General features: G+C 45.5%; 1 protein-coding gene across 3 annotated transcripts in view; it reads left to right on the top strand.

The window, feature by feature from the left end:
* The window catches only part of GALNT17 (polypeptide N-acetylgalactosaminyltransferase 17), a 434,553-nt gene that overhangs the window by 389,580 nt on the left and 22,984 nt on the right, over positions 1-21,989 (top strand). For all 3 annotated transcript variants that reach the window (XM_026515942.4, XM_044390214.3, XM_026515943.4), the window contains exons 7-9: positions 6,339-6,524; positions 8,909-9,046; positions 18,330-18,425. In XM_026515942.4, the coding sequence (XP_026371727.1) occupies positions 6,339-6,524; positions 8,909-9,046; positions 18,330-18,425 (420 nt within the window). The remainder of the gene's footprint in view (positions 1-6,338; positions 6,525-8,908; positions 9,047-18,329; positions 18,426-21,989) is intronic.

Genomic DNA, 21,989 nt, shown 5'->3' with positions numbered 1-21,989 from the left:
TGTGTCTTGTGATGCTCCTTTGCCTCCAGAGGCCCGGGTATCAGGCTTTCTGGCCCGGGGCATGATGCTACCACACTATGGTAGTAGTCCCTCCTTGTCCTTCTTTGTCTCTGTCACATCCAGCCCATTGCTCAAGATTTTGCCATTCACAAGCTCAGATCCATCAACCTGTATTCCACTGCCTTAGCCAAAGCTACCAGCATTTGTTCCCAGGATGGCAGTAAGACCCTCTTGCTTTCTCTGTCTCCCCTCTCCTGGATACTAAACTGGTCGCCACACTTCAGCTAGGGTGACTTTTTCAAATTCATATTTTTCAGTGGCTTCGCATTTAGAACAAAGATCAGTTTCCTCAGTGTGGTCGACAGGCCTGGCTGGCGCCCCCAGCTTCATTTCAGGCTCTTCTCCTCCTTTCCACCCCTGCTCTGAGATACAGCCACATGGCTGTTCTTTCAGTTTCTTGAATATTCCACGTATGTCAGTTGTTTATGTACGTTCAAATTCAGTGGCTTCAAAGCACAGTCGATTTGCTCACGATTCCGGAGTCTGGCGATTTGGGCTGGGGTCAGCTAGGTGGTGCTTCTGCTCTTCACAGCATTGGTGGGCTCATTCACGCATAGGTGGTGAGTCAGTGGCTTGGCTGGAGGTGTCTGGTCCCGCTGAGGCCCAAGGCACGTTGGTGAGGCCAGGCCAGACCCCCTTCACCCCACGGTCTTTCGTCTGCAGCTTCTTCACAGCATGGTGGACTCAGGATCCCAAGAGGAAGAAAGTGAAAACTTTAAAACCTCCTAAGGCCTGGCCTTAGAAAGTGCAAAACATCACTTCTAGTGCATTCTACTCATCAGTGCAAGTCTAAGCCTAGTCCAGATCCAAGAGAATGGAAAGTAGATCCGACCCTTTGGGAGGAACAAAAACCAGCCACATTAGAAAGGAGAGTGGGAGGGATTGTTGCAGGCATCTTGAACACAGCCCACCGCCCCAGGCTCCCTCTGCACAAGGCCACTGCACTGTGCCTGGGCTCTCGTCCACTTTGCCCACTTTAACCAAGTTAGCTCAGTCTAGGCCTTCTGATCTTTCTTTCTTTCTTTCTTTCTTTCTTTCTTTCTTTCTTTCTTTCTTTCTTTCTTAAGATTTTATTTATTTATTTGTCAGAGACAGAGCACAAGCAGGGGGAGCAGCAGAGGAAGAGGGAGAAGCAGGCTCCCCACTGAACAAGGAGCCCGATGTGGGGCTCGATCCCACGACCCTGGGATCATGACCTGAAGTCAAAGGCAGACACTTAACCGACTGAGCCACCCAGGCATCCCAGGTCTTCTGATTTCACCTTACCTGTCCCACATCAGGGATAGTTTCTCTGAGCCTATGCGTCATGTCCCTTTCTTGAATGCCAGTTTTTCCAGCACTGTGTCGCTTTCCTTCACAGGAATTCGCTTCATTTCGGAGAGCACACTTCTGCCTGTGATGATTTAATTAACGTGTTTTCCCTTGCGAGATCATCAGCTTCATGAGAGCAAGGAGCAACTTGTCTGTTGACCCTTCCTATGTCATTCCCATGCTAGCAAGTAGGCTCTGAGCGGAATTCTCTGGTTGAATAATTTAGTTAATACCTGTTCCTGGAGTCACCATACCTCCTGATGGTCATTTCCCCACTTCCCTGGTAAAGGGTCACTAAGAGCCACGTCATGGCTTCTCTGCACCCCCCCCCCCGCCCCAGGGCTGGTCCCAGAGCTTGGAGTGTGCTGTCTTCTTGGCCCATTTCAGCCCATCTAAAGGGCCTACTCCCTCCTTCTTCCTCCTTGGCATCAGAGACGTACCAATTAGTCTTTCATCCTCCCCTTCTTATTCATTTCCCTTTGGTATCATTTTTTCCAGTCTCTGTAGGACTCGCCATTTGGGCTGATAAACAGTAATGGTAATCCTTCCTTGGGATCAGCTATACTTGGGACGCATGTAGCTAGTGCTTATGCCTGGCAGAAGGATCAACCAGCTCACTAGCTCCTGGTTAGGGAACTACCCTTTTGCTTTCATACCTCTCAGGTAGAGTAGGAGCCAGGTGAATAGCAGTCCTCTGGAGCAGCCCTCGGCAGCTGCCATAGCTCACCTGTTGGTCTGTGTCTAAGGTATTCAGTCCACTCTCTTGAATGGCTTCACTTCTACTGTCTACACTCAGTCATTGACCTTGGGCACACTCCACATCAACTTATCAACACTTAGGGCCACCCCATGAGCTCTGCTGTGACCACTCCTGCCAACTTGGAGCAGAGCCTCCCGAGACTTGAGAATCACTCCACTCACTGGCCCCTCCCAGTCCCCTTGCAGTGTCACCCTCCAGATGGCTTTGTGTGGCAGGAGGCTCACCTTGGCTCCCCTCGCAATGACACCCCTCACCTTGAGGGTCTCGTTGGTGCCACCTTGGATCCACTGAGCTTCCTCAGGCCATGTAACCACACCCTGCCCCCTTGCTTACCCGGGCTACAGTGCAGGTCAGAGGTGCAGGCTGTGGCTGCGGAAATGGTGAAGGACCCATGACCCCTGGCATGTGATTGGGTTGTGGTTCTGGTTCCTCCACATACTGACTGTGGATTGTAAACAACTTAATCAACCTGTTGAGTCCTCAGTTTTCCTCATCTGTGAGGACTTCATGAGGTACTTGATGTTTGGTGCTTGGTTGTAAGGATTTGGCTGGTCCTAGGTTCTGGAGCAGGCAGAGTGAAGACACTCACCTCTGTGAGGGAAGGGTCTGCAGAAGTGGAGGATGGGGGAAGGGTAGAGCAGAGGGGGCTCCCAGGACCTGCTCCAGGAATGGGACTGTCCCTCAGCGCCCGAGGGACTGGGCTCAGTTTGCTTCCCACACCTACTGGGTGTTTGTGTGTCTTCTTCTTTTTCTTTTCTGCCCTTCCTTCCTCCCTCCCTTCCTTCCTTCCTTCCTTCCTTCCTTCCCCTCTCCCCCTTTTCTTCCTCCCTCCCTATCCCTCCCTCTTTTCCTTCCTTCCTTCCTTCCTTCCTTCCTTCCTTCCTTCCTTCCTTCCTTCCTTCCTTTTACTTTGAATCCCGTCTTCTGCCTGATATTTCCAGAGTAGTTTGCAGCTTGAGTGTTTCAGTGAAGTCATTTTCTGTCTCATTCAAGATGTACTGCTGCTGGTTGCTCATGCTTATGACCCTAAATCCAGTCTGAGTCACTGGAGGTGACAGGCTGAGGTGTAGACAAGGCCAGGCAGGCCCAGGATGGTAACAGGAATGTCTTCCAGGCAGAAGGGGCCTGTAATGATGTTACAGGCATCCGGGCCAGCATCCAACCCTGGTGATTCACTCTAGGTTTGCTGGGTCCAGCAGAGGGCTGTACCATCAAGACACTAAACAGTCTGACAGCCCCTTGCTTTTCCCCAGACCATACGGGAAGAGCTAAGTGGCTCTGAGTTGGTGTCCACTGAGTGTACCAACTGGTATCCACATGGCAGAGCCCAGGACAGGAAGCCAGTGTCCCTGCCACACAGGACAGACGTGCTGTGCTGCCTGCCTCCCAGCCTGGCACACTGTCTCCCACTCTCGTTTAAGAGGCTTGGGGTCTGACTTGGCCCCTCTCTTCTCTCAGCCCACTAATAGCAAGGAAGGCCACCTGACACCCCTTGTGAGCCTAGTTGCACCCCAAGGACAATCTGGAATAATTTGGACAATCCTGACCTTGGTCTGGACTGCTTACAGAAGACTGGCACCAAGTCGGCCTGTGGGTTCTGTTCCCACCTGGCACCACCATTCTTGTGACTGGGTTTCTGGCTTTTGCTGGGGCCCTTCATACCCCTGCACCTGTGACCCCTGCTCAGAATCTGGTCTTCACAGAACTCAGCTTTGGCTTGCATCACTTCTCCTTAGCGCCCCAGACTGGAGTCTGTCCCTTTAATCTTCTTTTCCCCATCTCACTGTGGAATCATCTGTTGATCTACCTACTTGTTTTTGTCGCAGCTTTGTTGAGATATTCACATACCATTATGATTCACCCATTTAAAGTACACAACTCAGTGGTTTTTAGTATATTCAAAGAATTGTTCAGTGATCACCTCAGTCAATATCAGAACATTTTTATCACCTTAAAAGGAAACCCCATACCCACTGGCAGCCACTCTATCTTCCTCCAAACCCAGCCCGTCCCAGGCAACCATTAGTTTTCCTTCTGTCTCCATGGATTTTCTTATACTGGACATTTTATACAAATGGAATCATGTAATATACTGTCCTTTGTGACTGATCTCTTTCCCTTAGCTGTAATGTTTTCAGGGTTCATCCATAGTATAGCACGTGTCAGTGTTTTATTTATTTTATTGCTAAATAATATTCCGTTGTATGAATATACCATTTTTGTTTATCCGTTCATCAGTTGATGAATGTTTTCCTAAACATAGGTCATGAAAATTTGCCCCTATGTTTTCTTCTAAGAGTTCTACAGTTTTAGCTCTTACATTTAGGTCTTTGATCCACTTCAAGTTAATTTTTGTGTATGTTGTGAGATGGTGATCCAAATTCATTCCTTGGCATGTTGTCTGGCGTAATTTGTTGAAAAGACTATTTTCCCCCACTGAATTATCTTGGCACCCTTGTTGAAAGTCAGTCAATTATAAATGTGAGGGTTTATTTCTAGACTCTCAATTCTATCCTATTGTCTGTCCTTATGCCTGCACCACACTGTCTTGATTATAGTAGCTTTGCGGTACATTTTGAGATCAGAAGTGGAAGTCCTCCAGCTTTGTTCTTTTAAAGTTTTTTTGAGTCTCTTATATTTCCACATGAATTTTGAGATCAGTTTGTTAATTTCTGCAAAGAAGCCATCTGGGGTTTTGATGGGGATCATGTTGAGTCTTTAAATCAATTTGGGAAGTATTGCCATCTTAAAAATATGACGTCTTCAAATCCATGAACATGGGATGTCTTTCCATTCATTCCCTGAATCTTGAAACTGCCCAAAGCTGCACACCTGTGCAACTCTGTATCTTTGCATATTGCCCACCCCTGGAAATTCATCTACCGTGTTTTGCCCTGTAAGGTCTCTTATCCCTATTCCCCATAGGCCTTTAGCCATATTTGCCTCCCTGACTTGGCTTCCTTCCACTGTCAGCAGCTGCTGTGCCAACCTGTGGGGGCACCTAATTATCAGGTCCCAAATCAAACTACTCTGGACCACCCACTGCCTACCAACCTCTTAGCTCACAGTCTCCTCCTTGAAGGTGAAGATTCATGGTTATGGGGAGAATTTTCCATCTGTATCATTTCCCTGTGGTGCAGCCAGAGTTGGGAAATAGAAACGAAAGATCACACATATGTGGATTTTGCCACCAAATTCAATCAATGAAGACCCAGGAGTGGTGTGAAAACTTACAAGAGGGTCCCAGTATCCTGCAGAGGGCATCTGGGAGACTAAAGGTAGAGTGGCTTGAAGTACCCCAGGTTGGGGCAACCAATGTTGTCTGTGCTGACTGGGTCAGCTCCCCAGCACCCTCTCATTTATGGAGACTATACAGGATTCTCATGGCAGGACAGTAGCATAGGTCCCTGAAACCTCTCTGTGTCTTCTCTCCCCACCAGGACCAGGAAGCTTATTTCCACAAAGTAGTCCTTCTTGACAATCAGAAATGCTTTATTTTTCCTGTCTGGGACTGAGAGAAGTTGGATAGTTCAACTTTCCCCCGCAAGCAGGGCCTTCTGAGCCTGGATGCCTGCCATGCCCATGCAGAGAATGGCAAGTGACATTTCCTTGGGCTTTTGCATCCAAAGGCAACTGCCATTTCAGCCTTCCACCTGAATATTCCAGCAATAACAAGTGATGCCTGTATGTGATAACCCTGGGGCACACGCTTCCAGAAGGCTGGGCATCTGTGCTCTTAGGACTCCAAAATAGAGCATATTAACAATGCATAAGTAGATCATTGTACACTTTGTGCTGATATGAATAAAGATGGTTTGTTTTTCAGTTTGAATTTTCTGTTCTCCGTTTGCAAGGCATAGCTTCAGCCAGGTGGGAAAGAAAACCTCCACGGGTGTTGATTGTTTGCTAGTGAGAACTTTAGAAAACCCATGCGTCACCAGAGGCACCTTAGTTTAATGGGCCTCTGTTACCCAGAGCTCTATTTTAACATCCTAAACTATTATATCTATAAAAATCCCCCCAAGCCTTCTTTGACACGTTTGAGTTAGGTTAGGCTAGCCTACACGGCGGTAACAGACCAACCCTGAAATACATTAGAATTTCTCCCTCATGCTAAGTCTCCTGACCATTGCCTTGGGGCCTTGGGGAGATGGCAGTGGCCTCTAGGAATTTCTCTGTCGGGCTGATAAAGTCCTTATGCCTCCAGGTGTGGCTCTGCGGGGGCAGCATGGAGGTCCTGCCTTGCTCACGAGTGGCCCACATCGAGCGGAAGAAGAAGCCCTACAACAGCAACATTGGCTTCTACACCAAGAGGAACGCCCTCCGGGTTGCGGAAGTCTGGATGGATGATTACAAGTCTCACGTGTACATTGCGTGGAACCTGCCGCTGGAGGTAGGGGCACAGCAGCCCTTCCCCCATCACCCTGGACCTGTTGTCCTATGTTTGATGGGTCACAGATCCCTTGAATCAGTTGGTGGTTCCTCCCCAGAAAGATGCTTATTACACTTGCCAAATTATAAGAGCATTTGGAGGGGGTTCACAGACCTCGGGGGTGGTAGAACCCCTACTTTCCATGGGGACTGGCACAGCGGAGATCTCAAAATCCATTTACAAAGAGTAGAAGGATCTTGTTGTGTTAATCCCCGTCGTGTTATAGCAGTCCTGATGCCCTGCTCCTGGACAAGTATTGTGTCCGGGAGATTCTTGACCAAAGGTTTTGGTACAGGCCCCCATCATATGCTCTGACTTTGTGCCCTCCCCTGGCGCTCCAGCTGCCCCCATGACATATGCCCCTACTGTTTACATGACTCTTCAAGTCTCCCCCATATTCTGCCCAGAACACTGAAGCCCCGCGGGAGTATTTCATAGTGGCTTACGCCAGCTTGGTTGGAATCCCTGTTCTACCACTTACGTGCAATCCTGAACAAATCCATTTATTGCCTGTGTCCCTTAGGTGCCTAAAAATAGCAATAATAACAAGTCCTCTTTCCTAGGGTGATTGGGAGAACTAAATCTAAAGCACTTGCTTAACTAGTAAGTACTAAGGTACCCAATCTAAGTACTAGAGTACTCGGTTTAAGTACTGAGTACTAAAATGCTCATTATAGGTACTTAGGTCCACAGCACCGTGGGGTGACCAGCACCCTCAGCCATAGTTAGATTTATCTCTTCAGTCAGAGCACCTGTAGGTGTCTCAGCCATGCCCTGAGAGAGTCGCCTGGAATTGTTCCCACTGAGATTGGGCAGCCCCTGTGTTTCAGGAGGCTGGAGCCCAGAGCAGCAGAAATGCAGTGGAATATGTGTAAGAATTATAGATAAAGAGGATAAAAGTGAAGAATGTTTATCATATTGTTACAGTTATTGAAATAATGTTCTAAAGCATTGACACCCCCTTATGGCCATATAGCACTTCATAGGTGTTAAGCCAGAAGTGATTTTACACATGATTATGTGACACTTGCTGAGCCCTTGCTATGTCCCTGGCACTTGGTAAGTTCCTTATTTGCAATATCTCATTAGCCCCCATAACAGCCTCCTGACACAGTTTCCCCATCTGTAAAACAGGAATTGTTAACCTTGATCTCACAGCGCTCTCATGAAGATAAATATAAGGCTTAGAAGAGAGCATAGCAAATATTAAGGGATCAATAAATGCTAGCTTGACAAGGACCCGTTTTACAGATGGACAAACTGAAGCTCTGGGAGGTTAAACGTGACTTGCTTAACGTCCTACCCATAGCACATGGCAGGGCAGGGATGCAAGCTCACGTCTTTATTCAACTCTCCCCACAGCCCTGTGGTCAGCACAATCAGTTTTATTACTCCTGCTTGCGGGTGAGAAGTTGTAACCTGCAATGGGATTGTCAGTCTTAAGAGTTCAAGGCTGCTGGCTCTGTCCCAGCGCTTTCTCCAGACTACCTCTGGTCCCTAATGCCAGCAGTACCCTCTTGCACTTTTCAAAAATGGCCGTTCTCTTTCATTATGCTAAGCACTTTAAAACCAAGAGTTAAAATATCACTGTCCAGGTTTGCCTTTGGATTTTAAAAGTCTTATATTTAAGGGGATTTTCCTTTAAAATCGCCGTTTGGCTGTTGAAAGAAGAAATCTTAATGAAATAATGTGACCTCTCCCTGGCCCCCAAGTTGCTGCCTGGCTGCCCGCCATTGCAGAGACAGCATCCCGTCCCTGCTGGTCCGCGGCCATCTTGTGGCTGAGTCTGTGGAGTCATATTTCAACTACTTTATTTTCCCCTGTCAGCACACGGCAGCCCATTACAGGTTCATTTCTGTAAAAGCAGAGTGAATTATTCATTAGAACATCATTACAAGCTTTGCAATGGAAAATTATTTTCACTTCTGTGTATAATGAACTTCACAAAGAGCCAACAAAGGGGGAAATCACACTTGTATGGAGAAGAAAGACAGGAGGTGGTTATAGGCATTTATTTCCTTGTCTTAATCAAATAATTCCTCTAATAATTGGCTCTGAGAGTTGCTGAGGTTATGCAGGAGAGACAGAGCTGGGAACATAGGTTGTCAACATCAGTGTGTCCCAGGGTCCCTTTCAGGGGTTGTCTTTGGGGGCTACGAGCTGCCCTCAGGGGACAGCGGTCTGGCCTGGGGCTCTATGATCAAGTGAGTCCCCTTAAACCTACTTTCTAAGCAAGCATTCAGGACTTGAGGTTTCTCTCTGATGGTTTCTTTGAAGGCCCCCTGTCCTCTCCTCTGGCCAGACCTCCCCTGTCACTAATGCCCCTCACTTCTCTCTACTTTCAGAATCCAGGCATTGACATAGGCGATGTCTCCGAAAGAAGAGCCTTGAGGAAGAGTTTAAAGTGTAAGAATTTCCAGTGGTACCTGGACCACGTGTACCCGGAAATGAGAAGATACAATAACACCATTGCATACGGGGAGGTAATTAAGACCACACATGCTTTCAGCTTGGATAGCTATGCATTAGGCTGGGGACTGCTTTGATGGGGGAAAATAGAGAATAGAGTCATTCACTCGTTCGTTCATTCATCCATTCAAGAGTGGTTTTGGAGGTGCAGTACCTGAAAGCAAGGCTCTCACCAGCTGGTGGGGGGACAGCATTATAATAGATGTTACAATGGGGGCATGGACCAAAGGCTCTGGTGGCCTGTTCTGCCCTGGGTATGGAGTGCATGATCAGTTCTGGTTGGGACATTCTGCTTTTGACGTTCTCTGGGACCTGTAAGTGGGACATTGAGCAGGAAGTCATATATAAAGACGGGCATTGACTAGAGCTGCCCATTGCTTAGTGCTGGGGGTCAGCCCCTTGTTACCAACAAAAGGATAGATGCTCTTAGATTTTCTAGGATGAGAGGACATCACCTCTCTAAATATTAAAGCAGGTTGACTCTGCTCTTATTACAAATGCCATAAATATGCATTTTAGAAAATTTTGAAAATAATAATAATAGCAATCAACACTTACAGAGTGCTTTTGATGTACCAAGCACTATTCTAAGTGCTTTTCACGTATGACCTCATTTTGCCCTCTCTTTATGAGGTAGAAGTATTATTTCCATCTTGTTGATCAGGAAGCTGAAACTTAGATGAATAAAATAGATCACCTAGGGTCTCAGCCTGTAAGTCATGAAGCCAGCCTTGGACATAGGCATTCAGATTTCGTAGATAATATGTACAGTTTGATGTATGGTCTTTACTCTGTGCATGTGTGTGTGTGTGTGTGTGTGTGTGTGTGCACGCGCGCATTTTTAAATATACACACGTACATGCTTTTTATAAACACATCTATATCTATGTATTACTAAAGCCGTGGTATCCACGTGCATAATACTTTGAAATATTAATGCTCTACGACGAATATTTTCCTGTGTCATTCCTGCAGCATTGATAAGGATTATATATGATGCTACCTTTGTATATGCTGTGTTTTGCCTGAAACTAGAGACATTTATGTTGTTTCCATTTTTAAAATATCAGCACCACTGCTGAAAACATGCTTGTATATAAGCTTTGTCGCCTCCTTGCGTTGTGTGTTTGGACGCGGAATCGGCACAGAGTCAGGCTGGGGTGCAGGCAGCCAGATGCCCTGGACCCAGTGGAGACACCCCACTAGCTCCAGGATTTGGACTTCTTCCCGGGGCTGCTGGCAGCTGCCCTGTGACCACGAGGCTGAAGCTAATAAAGGCCCTCTATGACTTAGAGTGTTTCCTTTTTCTATAACTGTGTCTTTTCCTACTATGGGCCTGATGCCTGTTAGAGCAAGTAAATCAGCTGCAGGTTAAACCATCGGGGTGTGGGCGAGGTGTCCCCCCTGAGCCCGAGTCTGGAATGGGAAGCGTGTGTCTTGGGGGGCAGTCTCTATAATGATTAGGGAGGTGTGAAGATTAGGGGTGTGAGGACTGAATCCACCACACAGGGCTGTCGGGAAGATTGAGGACAGTAGCTGGTACCCAGCAGTAACTACTAACAGGTCCATACTGCCTTGTCTTTCTTCTTACAAACAAAAGCATGGTTTGGGGGTTTTTTGGTTATCAAAGTAAGATCAAACAAAAGGAGTCATCGAGAAACAACAGGCAGTGAATGGATTATTCGTAAGACAATTGGGTGAATTGCCTACTCTTTGGAGAAGAAAACAATTTAAATTCTTACAGCTCACCATATCCTGAAGTGTATTTCAGATGAACTATAGCGTTAAATGAAAGAAAAGAAACTATAATAGAACCATACGGAAATGCATGTGCATCTGATCTCTGAAAGGGCCAGAGCTTTCTAAGAATGAAAGCCCTGGAAGAAAATGCAAAGGAAACGGATAATGGATCTCAGCTTATAAATATTAAAATAATCTATACATCAACTGAATAGAGAAACAGTATGCCAACCTGGAAGGATGTATCCCATAAATAGTATAGACGAAGGGATGATACAATAAATATATCAGGAGCTCTGTGAATTGATTTAAATTTTAATAATTAATTTAAATAAGAAAATAAAGCATCCCCAAAGAAAAATAAAGTACAAGAGGAAACACAAACGGTTGGAAAACACATGAAAATTTTTCATGGATTTCATCATCAAAGAAATTAAAATATGTCTTAAAATACATTGAGGTAGGTTTTTTTTCTCTTCTACCAAATAAACAAAGATTCATTTTTGGAATATATGTTGGCACTCCGCCAGCAAGATCTTGAAAAACCACAAATCCTCTGGTGAGAGTGTAAATTGAAACAAGCTTTTTAAAAAGCAATTTGAACCACGTGTATTAAAAGCTTAATGATAGTCACACTTTCATCTCCACTCTTATCCCAAGCAAGTAATTTGAAATGAGGACAAAGATTTGAGAGTAATTGTTCATCTCAGTGACTTTTTTTTTTTTTTTTTGGACTAAAAATTTTGACTCTAACTTCAAGGTTAGTTAAATATACCATAGTAATAGTTTGAAATATTTTGCAGCCATTTCAAAAGGTGTGTACAAAACTTTAATGGCATGAGAAAGTTGATATAATTCTTTTTTCTAAGATTTTATTTATTTGACAGAGAGAGAGAGGGAGCACAAGCAGGGGGAGTGGCAGAGGCAGAGGGAGAAGCAGGCTCCCCTGAGATCATGATCTGAGCCGAAGGCAGATGCTTAACTGACTGAGCCACCCAGGAGCCCCTGATATAATTCTTTAGAAGAAAAAGTCAGGGGGGCACCTGGGTTGTTTAGTCGGTTGAGCGTCCGACTCTTGATTTCTACCCAGGTCATGATCTCAGGGTTATGAGATCGAGCCCTGCTTAGGGCTCCGCACTGGGCTTGGAACCTTCATAAGAAGATTCTTTCTTGCCCTCTCCCTCTGCCTCTTTCCCCACCTGTGCAAGCACATACATGAACATTCTCTCTCTAAAAAAAAAAAAAAAAGGATTATAAAATTGGATTTGCTTCTATTTTAGATTGGAAGCAAGTAGGAAAATAGCAATGGGGAAATGGAGATGATGGTTGTAGTTACCTCCAGTAGTGAGGCAGGCAGTCTTTGTGGGGGTACTTTGTCATGTTTTCCCAATTATTGCTGATTTTTATATGATAATATTATAATTAGGAGAAAAATAGTATTAAAAAGCAAAGAATAATAATGGGAAAATTCAAGAAGATGGCAAGGGCACAGTTCCACAGGCTGTGCACTGAACAGCTCCAGGGTCTGCCCTTCACATGAAGCACGGTGTAAATGATGTTTCTAGAGCTGAACAATGGGGTGGCCATGGAGTCAACATAGAGATCACAGTCTGATTTTTGGAGGGGGGAAGATTTTGTTTTTGCAAATCTCTCTAAGTAATAAATTCAATGCACACACTCTATAAAAAATATAAAGATGAAACAAAACTTATTCCAAATCCCAATTCCCAGATATGATCCATGTTAACATTTTAGGGCATTTGTTTCTATTACCCCTTCTCTGCTTGCTGAGCTCACCATATGCTAAAAGATATTTCATACGGACTATAACATTAAATGAAAGAAACCAAACTAATCAAATTCAGTTTGGTAACAAAATTTGCCATTATTTAGACAACTTTATTTCTAACGCTCACTCCTACTGGTTCTTTTCACCACACCAGGCCCCCGAGCAGTGGGAAAAAGAAGAAGGCAGACTGAATATCATACTAGATTTGCAATTTATATCTTTCGTTTTTCATGTAAAATTCTGTTTGAGAGTCTTTCCCCAGGCCAATGAATATTTCTGGGTTTAATGTTCCTTGCTCTTTCCCAAGTTTTTAGCTAGCTTGTTTTTTGGCTTTAAAAAATCTTCCTAGTCATGTGAATTGTATATGTCTTGTCTTAATTGCATTATGCATTATACCTCTAATGTTCTTCATTGTTTTAAGTTTTTATTTAAATTGCAGTTAGATAACATACGGTGTAATACTAGTTTTGGGTGTTCATCCTGGTTCCTTAATCCCCATCACCTATTTCACCCCTACCCCCACCCCACTCCCTTCCAGTAACCATCAATTTGTTCTCTATAGTCTGTTTCTTGGTTTGCCTCCTTGTCCTTTTTTTCTCTATGCTCATTTGTTTTGTTTCTTTAATTCCACATATGAGGGAAATCATAAGGAATTCTTTTTCTCTGACTGACTTAGCATTGTCCTCTCTAGCTCCATATACATTATTGCAGTTGGCAAGATTTCATTCCTTCGTGTAGATGACTAATATTCCATTGTAGATATACCACATCTTCTTGATGCATTCATCACTCAGCAGACGCTTGGGCCGTTTCCATAATTTGGCTATTTAGATAATGCTGCTATAAATATCAGGGTGTACGTATCCCTTTGAATTAGTATTTTTGTATTCTTGTGGTCAATACCAAGTACTGCAAAGATGCCCACCATCAGTCCTCATCAGGGAAATACAAATCAAATCTATGATGGGATACCTCCTCACACCCATCAGAACGGCTAAAATCAGCAACACAAGAAGTAACAGGTGTTGGCGAAGTTGAAGAGAAAGGGGGAACCCTCTTGCCCTGTTGGTGGGAACGCAAACTGGTGCAGCCCCTCGGGAAAACAGTATGGAGGATCCTCAAAAAGTTAAAAATAGAACTGCCCTATGACCCAGCAACTGCACCACCTCTAATGTTTTTTAAAAAAATTCATCTCTGATGGGGCGACTGGGTGGCTCGGTCGTTAAGCATCTGCCTTCAGCTCAGGGCGTGATCCCGGAGTCGTGGGATCGAGCCCCACATCAGGCTCCTCCGCTGGGAGCCTGCTTCTTCCTCTCCCACTCCCCCTGCTTGTGTTCCCTCTCTCGCTGGCTGTCTCTCTCTCTCTCTGTCAAATAAATAAATAAAATCTTTAAAAAAAAAATTCATCTCTGAGTCTCCATAGTGAAGGGTCAAGTGGTGTTAATACGAGAACGTTAACACACTTTCTCCTGACTGCTTCATTGACTTCTCAGTCTTTGTTAATATTAACTGGGATTTTAGATGCAAACATTATTTTACTTTGTGTTGCATACCTTTCAGAGTAGCTTCTCAGTTAAATTCATTTTAGTGACAAAATTTGTGATTATTCCGTGAATCGTATTGTAATGCTTCTCAAGCTACGAGTTCTTTTTGCTGCACCCAGACCCCAGCACGGTGGCAAAGGTAGAGAGACACCTCTGAGTGGGGGTCAGCCCCCGTGTTCCTGCCTCACCTGCAACAGTGATGACGTCTGCGCCCACTCAGATAGGAAGCCATTTTCCCTTGATTGTTTTTTCTTCAAGTTTTTATTTAAATTCTAGTTACTTAACATACAGTGCAGTATTGGTTTCAGGAGTAGAATTCAGTGATTCATCACTTACATACAACACCCAGGGCTCATCATAAGCGCCCTCCTTAATACCCATCACCCATCTAGCCCATCCCCCCCGCCTCCCTCCATCAACCCTGTTTGTTCTCTATCATTAAGTCTCTTATGGTTTGTTTCCCTCTCTCTTCCCCTTTCTCTGTGTTCATCTGTTTTGTTTCTTAAATTCCACATATGAGTGAAATCATATGGTATTTGTCTTTTTCTGACTGATTTATTTCACTTAGCATAATACACTCCAGCTCCCTCCATGTCATTACAAACGGCAAGATTTCATTCTTTCTGATGGCTGAGTAAATACCACATCTTCTTTAGCCATTCGTCAGTTGATGGACACTTGGGCTCTCTCCATAGTTTGGCTACCATTGATGCTGCTGTAAACATCGGGGTGCATGTAACCCCTCGAATCTGTATTTTTGTGTCGTTGGGTAAATACCTAGTAGTGCAATTGCTGGGTCGTAGGGTAGTTCTATTTGTAGCTTTCTGAGGACCCTCCGTATTGTTCTCCACAGTGGCTGCACCAGTTTACATTCCCACCAACAGTGCATGAGGGTTCCCCTTTCTCTGCATCCTCGCCAACACTTGCTGTTTCTTGTGTTGTTATTTTTAGCCATCCTGACAGGTGTGAGATGATATCTCATCATAGTTTGGATTTGTATCTCCCTGATGGTGAGTGATGTCGAGCATCTTTTCATGTGTCTGTTGGCCATCTGGATGTCTTCCTTGGAAAAATGTCTACTTGTGTCTTCTACCCATTTTTTAACTGGATCATTCGTGTTTTGTTTCCCTTGATTTTTAAATGTTTATTTACCTCTATTAGCTGGACTGCATTAAAATGATTTTTAAGGAAAGACATGTGGATACTTGATATCCTGACTCTCCTATGGATGAGATAATGGCTTTTCCACGTGTAAAAGCAACTCGGTGTGCACAAAAACATTCACCACCAACTCTTTTGCTCACACTTCTGTGGTTGGCTTGTATCGCCCTGAAGCCCCTAGCTTGGTTTTACTCATCTTTTTTTCTTTTACCACTATTTATGTGAAAGACAATACACATATGGTATGCATAAAGCATACATAGGTAGCATAATAACGTAAAGCAAAAATCCACATAGCTGCTACCTCGGTAAAAACTAGAACATTTCTAGCAATACTTCTACTTACTCTTGGCTCACAAGTCCCTCTTCTTAGTGTTTGAACCCACAGCTGGGCTGAGGATGTTCTTGCTGTCCGGGCAACTCAGTATTGTACTAGCTCTCTCTTTGTCTGTCTCTCCAGACCATGCACTATTTCAGGGCGAGGACTGTTTTACCTTTGCGTTCGTTAAGCTTAGCACAGTCCCAGGCATGTAGCAGGCCCTCCATAAATATTTATTAAATGGCTGAATAACAGATTTCTTTGCATAACATTAGAAACAAAATTTAAAAGCCTAGCATTCTGAAATCATTATTTGGAACAAATATGCCATAAAAACAATATCCTTACTATATATAGAGCTCTTATAAATCTATAGTAAAACCACTTGAGATCCCAATGGGGAAATAAACAGATAATTCTCAAAAAGGGAAATAATTGCTAAACATGAAACATTCCAATTTACTATTAATTGTAAATTCATAAAAGCAAGATGTCTTTCTTCACCTCTCAACACAATATTTTTTATTACCTGTAATTTTTATTTTATACTTATTTTAAAAACTTCATTAGGCTTCATTAGTCACATTTATCATGTTGCTGTTGTACGGACATAAAAAGGAAATATAAGCCAAGTACATCAGTAGAGGTATTTCTAAGATTTCATTGCTTTCAACATCTTAACTCTTCCGAATTACTTTTTAACTCAGAAGTTGTTTGGATGTTTCCATGTCATGTATCCTTTGCATCATCGGAAGCATTGACAATGAACATTTCCTCAAAGCATCTAAGAAGGAACTAAAATATGGTGCGGGGCTCCTACGGTGGCTTTGCAATTCCTTGGAGATCGCTAGCTTGGGACTCTTTGTGCGACATGTCTGATTCATCACTTCTACCCCTCTGCACAAATTTTGGTAATTTGGGTAGAAAACAATACTCCACTATTTTCTTTAGAATTTTTCTTCCCAGCAGCTCTCTTTCTGCCCCCCTCCAGCGTTATTGAGATATAATTGACGTATATACAATGTTATATGTGTTGGTGTCCAGTGTGTTGGTTTGATAGAGTTCCATACTACCAAGTGATGGCGGCCATAGAGTTAGCTAAACCTCCATCACATCCCATAATTACCATCTCTTTTTTGCACTAAGAACATTTAAGATGATCTATGCACTTGGCAATTTTCGAGTATGTAATATTGGCTATAATCACCACACTGTAACTTAGAGTCCCCAGAATCTGGGTTTGGAAGTTTGTACACTTTGACTCACACAATCTTCTTAAATGGTGAAACTCGGGATTAATAAGTATTTACATATTGTGGATGGGAATAGAAAGTAGTTCAAGGTTTCCAGGAGGGAATCGGACAACATATTTTAAGAACATGAAGGGATCCATACCTCTTGCTACTATAATCCCAGTTCTCAGATTATTTTCTTAAGAAAACCTGAAATGGGAACAAAGCTTTACATGCGAAGTTTCTCATTATCATCAAAATCGAACAAAACTAAATTATCTCAATATGGGGAAAAATTAACTGATTGTGGGAAAGGATTGTGAACAATTGTTACTTTCTTCTACATTTTTCAAGACAGCTTCGTAAGTTGGTATTATTTTTGTAGTCTTTAAAACAAACAAACAAAAAAAACAGGCGTTAGAGCTCCACTCAGTTGCCCGAACCTAGACACAGTTTGGGCACACCAAAGCAGAGTGCCCCTTGCCTCTCTCCTCTTCTTGATTTATCCCTGGTTAGTTTGGTTCCATGGTGAATAGAATCTGGAGACGACCGAGAATATATGGATAAGACTACCACCATTGCCGTTTTCCCACTAGCTGGGATTGCAGCATGCTGGTGGGATGGACACCAAAGCAGAATAAGAGAACCCCGTGAGGTTCCAGTGAGGCAGATTCTTACATGTTCCCGAAGAGATGTGCCTCGCTGGGCTCAGGGGTTTGTCTTGGGGATTTTGGCTGTCCCTCCACAGATGCATTCCAAACACTTAGGATGGTGCCTGGCACAGTGGAGGCATTCAGTAAGTACTTTTGGAATATATAGATAAGTGTTGCCAGGGCTTTTCATGATGGCAAGGTGTTTGTTTGCTTTTTGGATCATTGTTTTTGATGCCTCCGTGTCAGTAATGACTTCAGAGGCTGACCTCTGGGGACGCCTGGGTGGCTCAGATGGTTAAGCGTCTGCCTTCGGCTCAGGTCATGATTCCAGGGTCCTGGGATCGAGCCCCACATCAGGCTCCTGGCTCATGGGGGAGCCTGCTTCTCCCTCTCCCCTTGCTCATGCTCTCTCTCTCTCTCTGTTTCTTTGTGTCTCAAATGAATAAATAAAATCTTTAAAAATTTTTTTAAATTAAAAAAAAAAAAGCTGACCTATGACTCCCAGGGTGATTAAAACCCATGTTGGTGTCGAGGCCCACTTTGGATAACCAGTGGGTAACTGGTGTACTTATGTCCAAATGTTCCCCGAGGCCCTCTTTTGTGCTGGGGATGGGGTAGCTGTGTGTAAGCGGAAGCTGGAGGTGTCCCAGGCAGAGGGCGGGTGCCCACACCGTCCAATGAAGGGCTTGGTCTTTCTTGCTAAAATGATCACCTCACAGATGTGAGCCTTGGTCCTTACTGGGGGGTCGTGTGGCCTTTGTATCAAGAAGTTGGGGCCAAGGCATGGTGGAGCAAGGGTTGGGCAGCAGAAGTTCCACCCCATGAGCTCTGATGGATGGTGTTTTGCTTATTCCCGCAGCTTCGAAACAACAAGGCGAAAGATGTCTGCTTGGACCAGGGGCCACTGGAGAACCACACAGCAATATTGTACCCATGCCATGGTTGGGGACCCCAGGTAGGAGCCCATCTCCGACCAGGAGGAGAGTAAAATCACCAACTCCCAGAGGATTTGTAGGGCTTCTGGTAACGTCCCTTGTCCCCTATTTGTAGCTGAAATGTTAAGAAGGTGGGGGGCTTTCTGGCTGTTTCCACATAGCACTTGGGGAAAGATTCACGAGTGTTTGCATCAGCACGGATATTAAGGGGACCAGTGGGCACATTTCATACTGCATAGACAATGTGAATAAATTGCAGAGTCATTTGCAAATAGGCGAGTATGCACCAGTGTGCATACATTGTAATTATAAGTAATATACCTGAAGTACTAGCCAGTTTCCTCATGAGAACTTGCTCGCACACTCATCCTGAAAGGCCGCCAGCAGGTGGGTGGTAAGTATGACCGGGTCTGTAAGCGCAGGAACAAGAGCCGAGTGCTAATTCTGTGGGAGGAGGGTGTTTGCCATGACATTTCAGAGAACACGTGTGTTCTTTGGTCTCTCAGAACACCCAAGACATCCCAGAAAGGGCAAAACGACCAACCAACAAAGTACAACTTGAGCCTGGTCAATGATTTTCCTTTGGTAACTTCATGCTAACCCAAGGTGTGTGTGCGTGTGTGTGTGCGTGTGTGCATGTGTGTGTGTGTGTGTGTGCGTGCGTGCGCATAAGGAGCTTAGCAGAAGTTCTCTAGGACTAGAAGAACGCACATCCAAAAATGTCATTAGACTTGACTTGTCAACTAATAGTAATAAAAGGCCGGCTACAGATGGGGAAAACATGGATGATTCGATCCCAGGGGAGCACCAGACAGGTGATTCTAAGCCGGACTCTGCAGTTCTCTCTCTGGGTCTCAGCTTGCTCATCTGTGAGAGGAAGACACTGGACAAGATGCCCCCTAAGCTCCCTTGGTCTTGCTCATGTTCTGGGAACACACGCATTCAGTGGCAAATTCACACTCATTGGCCATGCGTACACACTCACACGTGCCTTCTTAAAGGCTCGTGGGTTTTCTCCGCTTGTGGTACTTTTGCTTCCCATGAAGCCAATACCTAGAAAGAGAATTGCGTTCTCTCTGCCGTCACAGCAGGTGACTTTGATAGTCCGGACCCTCCACCTCCCGTCAGTGTATGACAGGTCGTCTGAAGGTGGAGAACAGGTACTGTGGGATGGGTCAAATCCTGCGTCCTTTGGTCCCTGCAGCCCCTCTAGGAGGTAGACAGGCAGCATGGGGAAACTGAGGCACAGGGAGGCAAGTGCCAGTGAGCAAAGCAGACTAGACTCCATGCCCTCCAGCATGACCAAAGCGCTTTAAATTCAAGGCCAGCCCGTGTACTTCGAGGTGATTTACTGAGCCCTGCCACCCACAATTGGCTAAAAGTGCCCGCGGGGAGCAGGAGAGAGACAGGGAAGCCTCGACTTCCTGATGGGTCTCGCAAGGAAGTGGGGCGTTCGCACTAAAGGCAATAGGGTCTAAAGAATCCAGGGAGCGTCTTTTTTTTTTTTTAAGATTTTATTTATTTATTTGAGAGAGAGAGAGACAGCGAGATAGAGCACGAGCAGGGAGGAGAGGGAGAAGCAGACTCCCTGCTGAGCAGGGAGCCCGACTCGGGGTCGATCCCAGGATGGTGACCTGAGCCAGAAGCAGACACTTAAGTGACTGAGCCACCCAGGCGCCCCCAGGGAGTGTCTTTATTCATTCATTCATTCATTCATTCACTCAGTGAGCTCTGTCTTGATCACCTGCTGTAGGTGCTAGTCACAGGTGTATGTGGCAACGGGTGAGATAGAGTCCCTGCTCTCAGATGGTTTACACTTGAGGGAAGAGACAAGTAAAGAGCAGGAAAATCTGCAGCACAGTGAGTGTGGAAAGAGCAAGATAGCTCAGACTGTCAGGAGACAGAAGGTGGCCCAGTTTGCTTGGTGCCCAGTGCAAGAGGGAAGGACAGGCCAAGAGATAAGGCAGGAGGGGATAGAGAGGCGGATCTCCCAAGGCCTGATAAGGCAGGCAGGCTCCAAGGCGTTGGTTGGTTCGGTGTGTGGCCGAACCCTCTGGAAGGCTTGTGAAAGCACCAACTTCTGGGCCCCACCCCCAGAGCTTCTGAATCAGGGGTCCTGGGGCGGGAGCTGAGATTTTGCATTTCCAGCAAGTTCCCACATGATGCCGGGATGCTGCCCTGGGAAGTTTGGGACTTGAACTTGACTCTGGGGACACTAGAGAATCACCGGGTGATATGCTTAGATCAGGCTTAGTTTGAACTCCTGGAGGAGTTCAGAGATGGGTGGATGCTATGAAGACATCCTGGCCTTCAGCTCCTGCTGACTTTCCAGCTTTTCCAGCATAGGGCCTGTGACCATTGTTCAGGGAGATACGAGGAGTGGCTTTTACTTAACTGAACTCCCAGGTTTCTGTGTCCAGGGCTCTGAATAGGTGACATTTGAACTAAGTACTTACTAACTGTGCCGTCATAGACACTACCGCATAATTAGATATCCACGTAATCAAAACCTGGCCCATGAGGCCGACCTTGGCAATGAGAAAGGGAACGAAGGTGGTCTAATAAATGTCTCCTGGACATCAGAGAGCTTTCCCGTATGGCTCCAAGCGGTGGCTTTTTGCCTGGGTGATTCCGGGGAGGGTTTTCTAAGCCCCTGGGGATGTTCTCAGCTGAATCTAAGGACCAGCACATTGAGGTGGCTCCGTCTGCCTTCCGTGGCCCTGTGACTACCCCCTTCCCCGGGGCCCTCTGCCCTTGCCTTCCGCCCCCGCCACTCAGAATACCATCTAATGCCCTTGTGATGCTCACAGCTCTGGGACAGACCCCTGTGAACTTGACCTGCCTCACCCTTCTGTCCAGAGCCTTCACTCCTCTTGTGTCCCCTGCGTCAGAGTCCCAGCGGTCACCTGCTAACCAGATCCAGCCTGCAGATGGCCACCTGTCAGCCCTCTGCCCACACCGGAGCCAGCCAGCAGGCTCTCCTCTCTTCTGGTGCCTTTGGGGGGAAATAACTGGAATTTATCTTTCACTGGTTCCACCTGCATGCGGAGCTTTTCCAGATGAATGCTCCTGCCGTTTAGTTGATGATGGAATGGCAGACGGAAGTAGGCTGCGCGTTGCCCCCCCCCCCAACTCTGGGATGAATACCTACGAGTGGGCCATGGTTGTTTCCCATCAGCTGATGTCTTAAGTGAGTCTAGTGTTGTTTTCTGTTCTGCCACATATTCTGAATTAAGAAGACACCCCTGGCCCCGCCCTGCAGCTGTCAGGCTGCCCCCCACCCTGGCTCATTGCGGTTTCCTCCCCCTCCTTCCAGAGCCGCTCCCTCTGAGCTAGGAGCGAGTCCCCCACACACACACACCAGTCACGTGCCTTGGCATCTTTCTAAACCACTTCGGAAAGTGCTGTGGGCAAACAGAGACCGAACCAAAGCTCCGGTAACGAGGCAACTCCCAGAAGAAAGAGCTGGTGTTCCACGGACATTGTTAGCTTAATTAATGGACTCTCTGTTGTAATTTATTATCAAACAGCAATTAAATGGAGATAAAATAAGCACCGAGGAGGGTAATTTCCTGTCTTGCTAC

Source organism: Ursus arctos, unplaced genomic scaffold (genome assembly GCF_023065955.2).
Source record: "Ursus arctos isolate Adak ecotype North America unplaced genomic scaffold, UrsArc2.0 scaffold_2, whole genome shotgun sequence".
NCBI classification, from domain to species: Eukaryota; Metazoa; Chordata; class Mammalia; order Carnivora; family Ursidae; genus Ursus; species Ursus arctos.
This window is presented reverse-complemented; position numbering and strand designations above follow the sequence as displayed.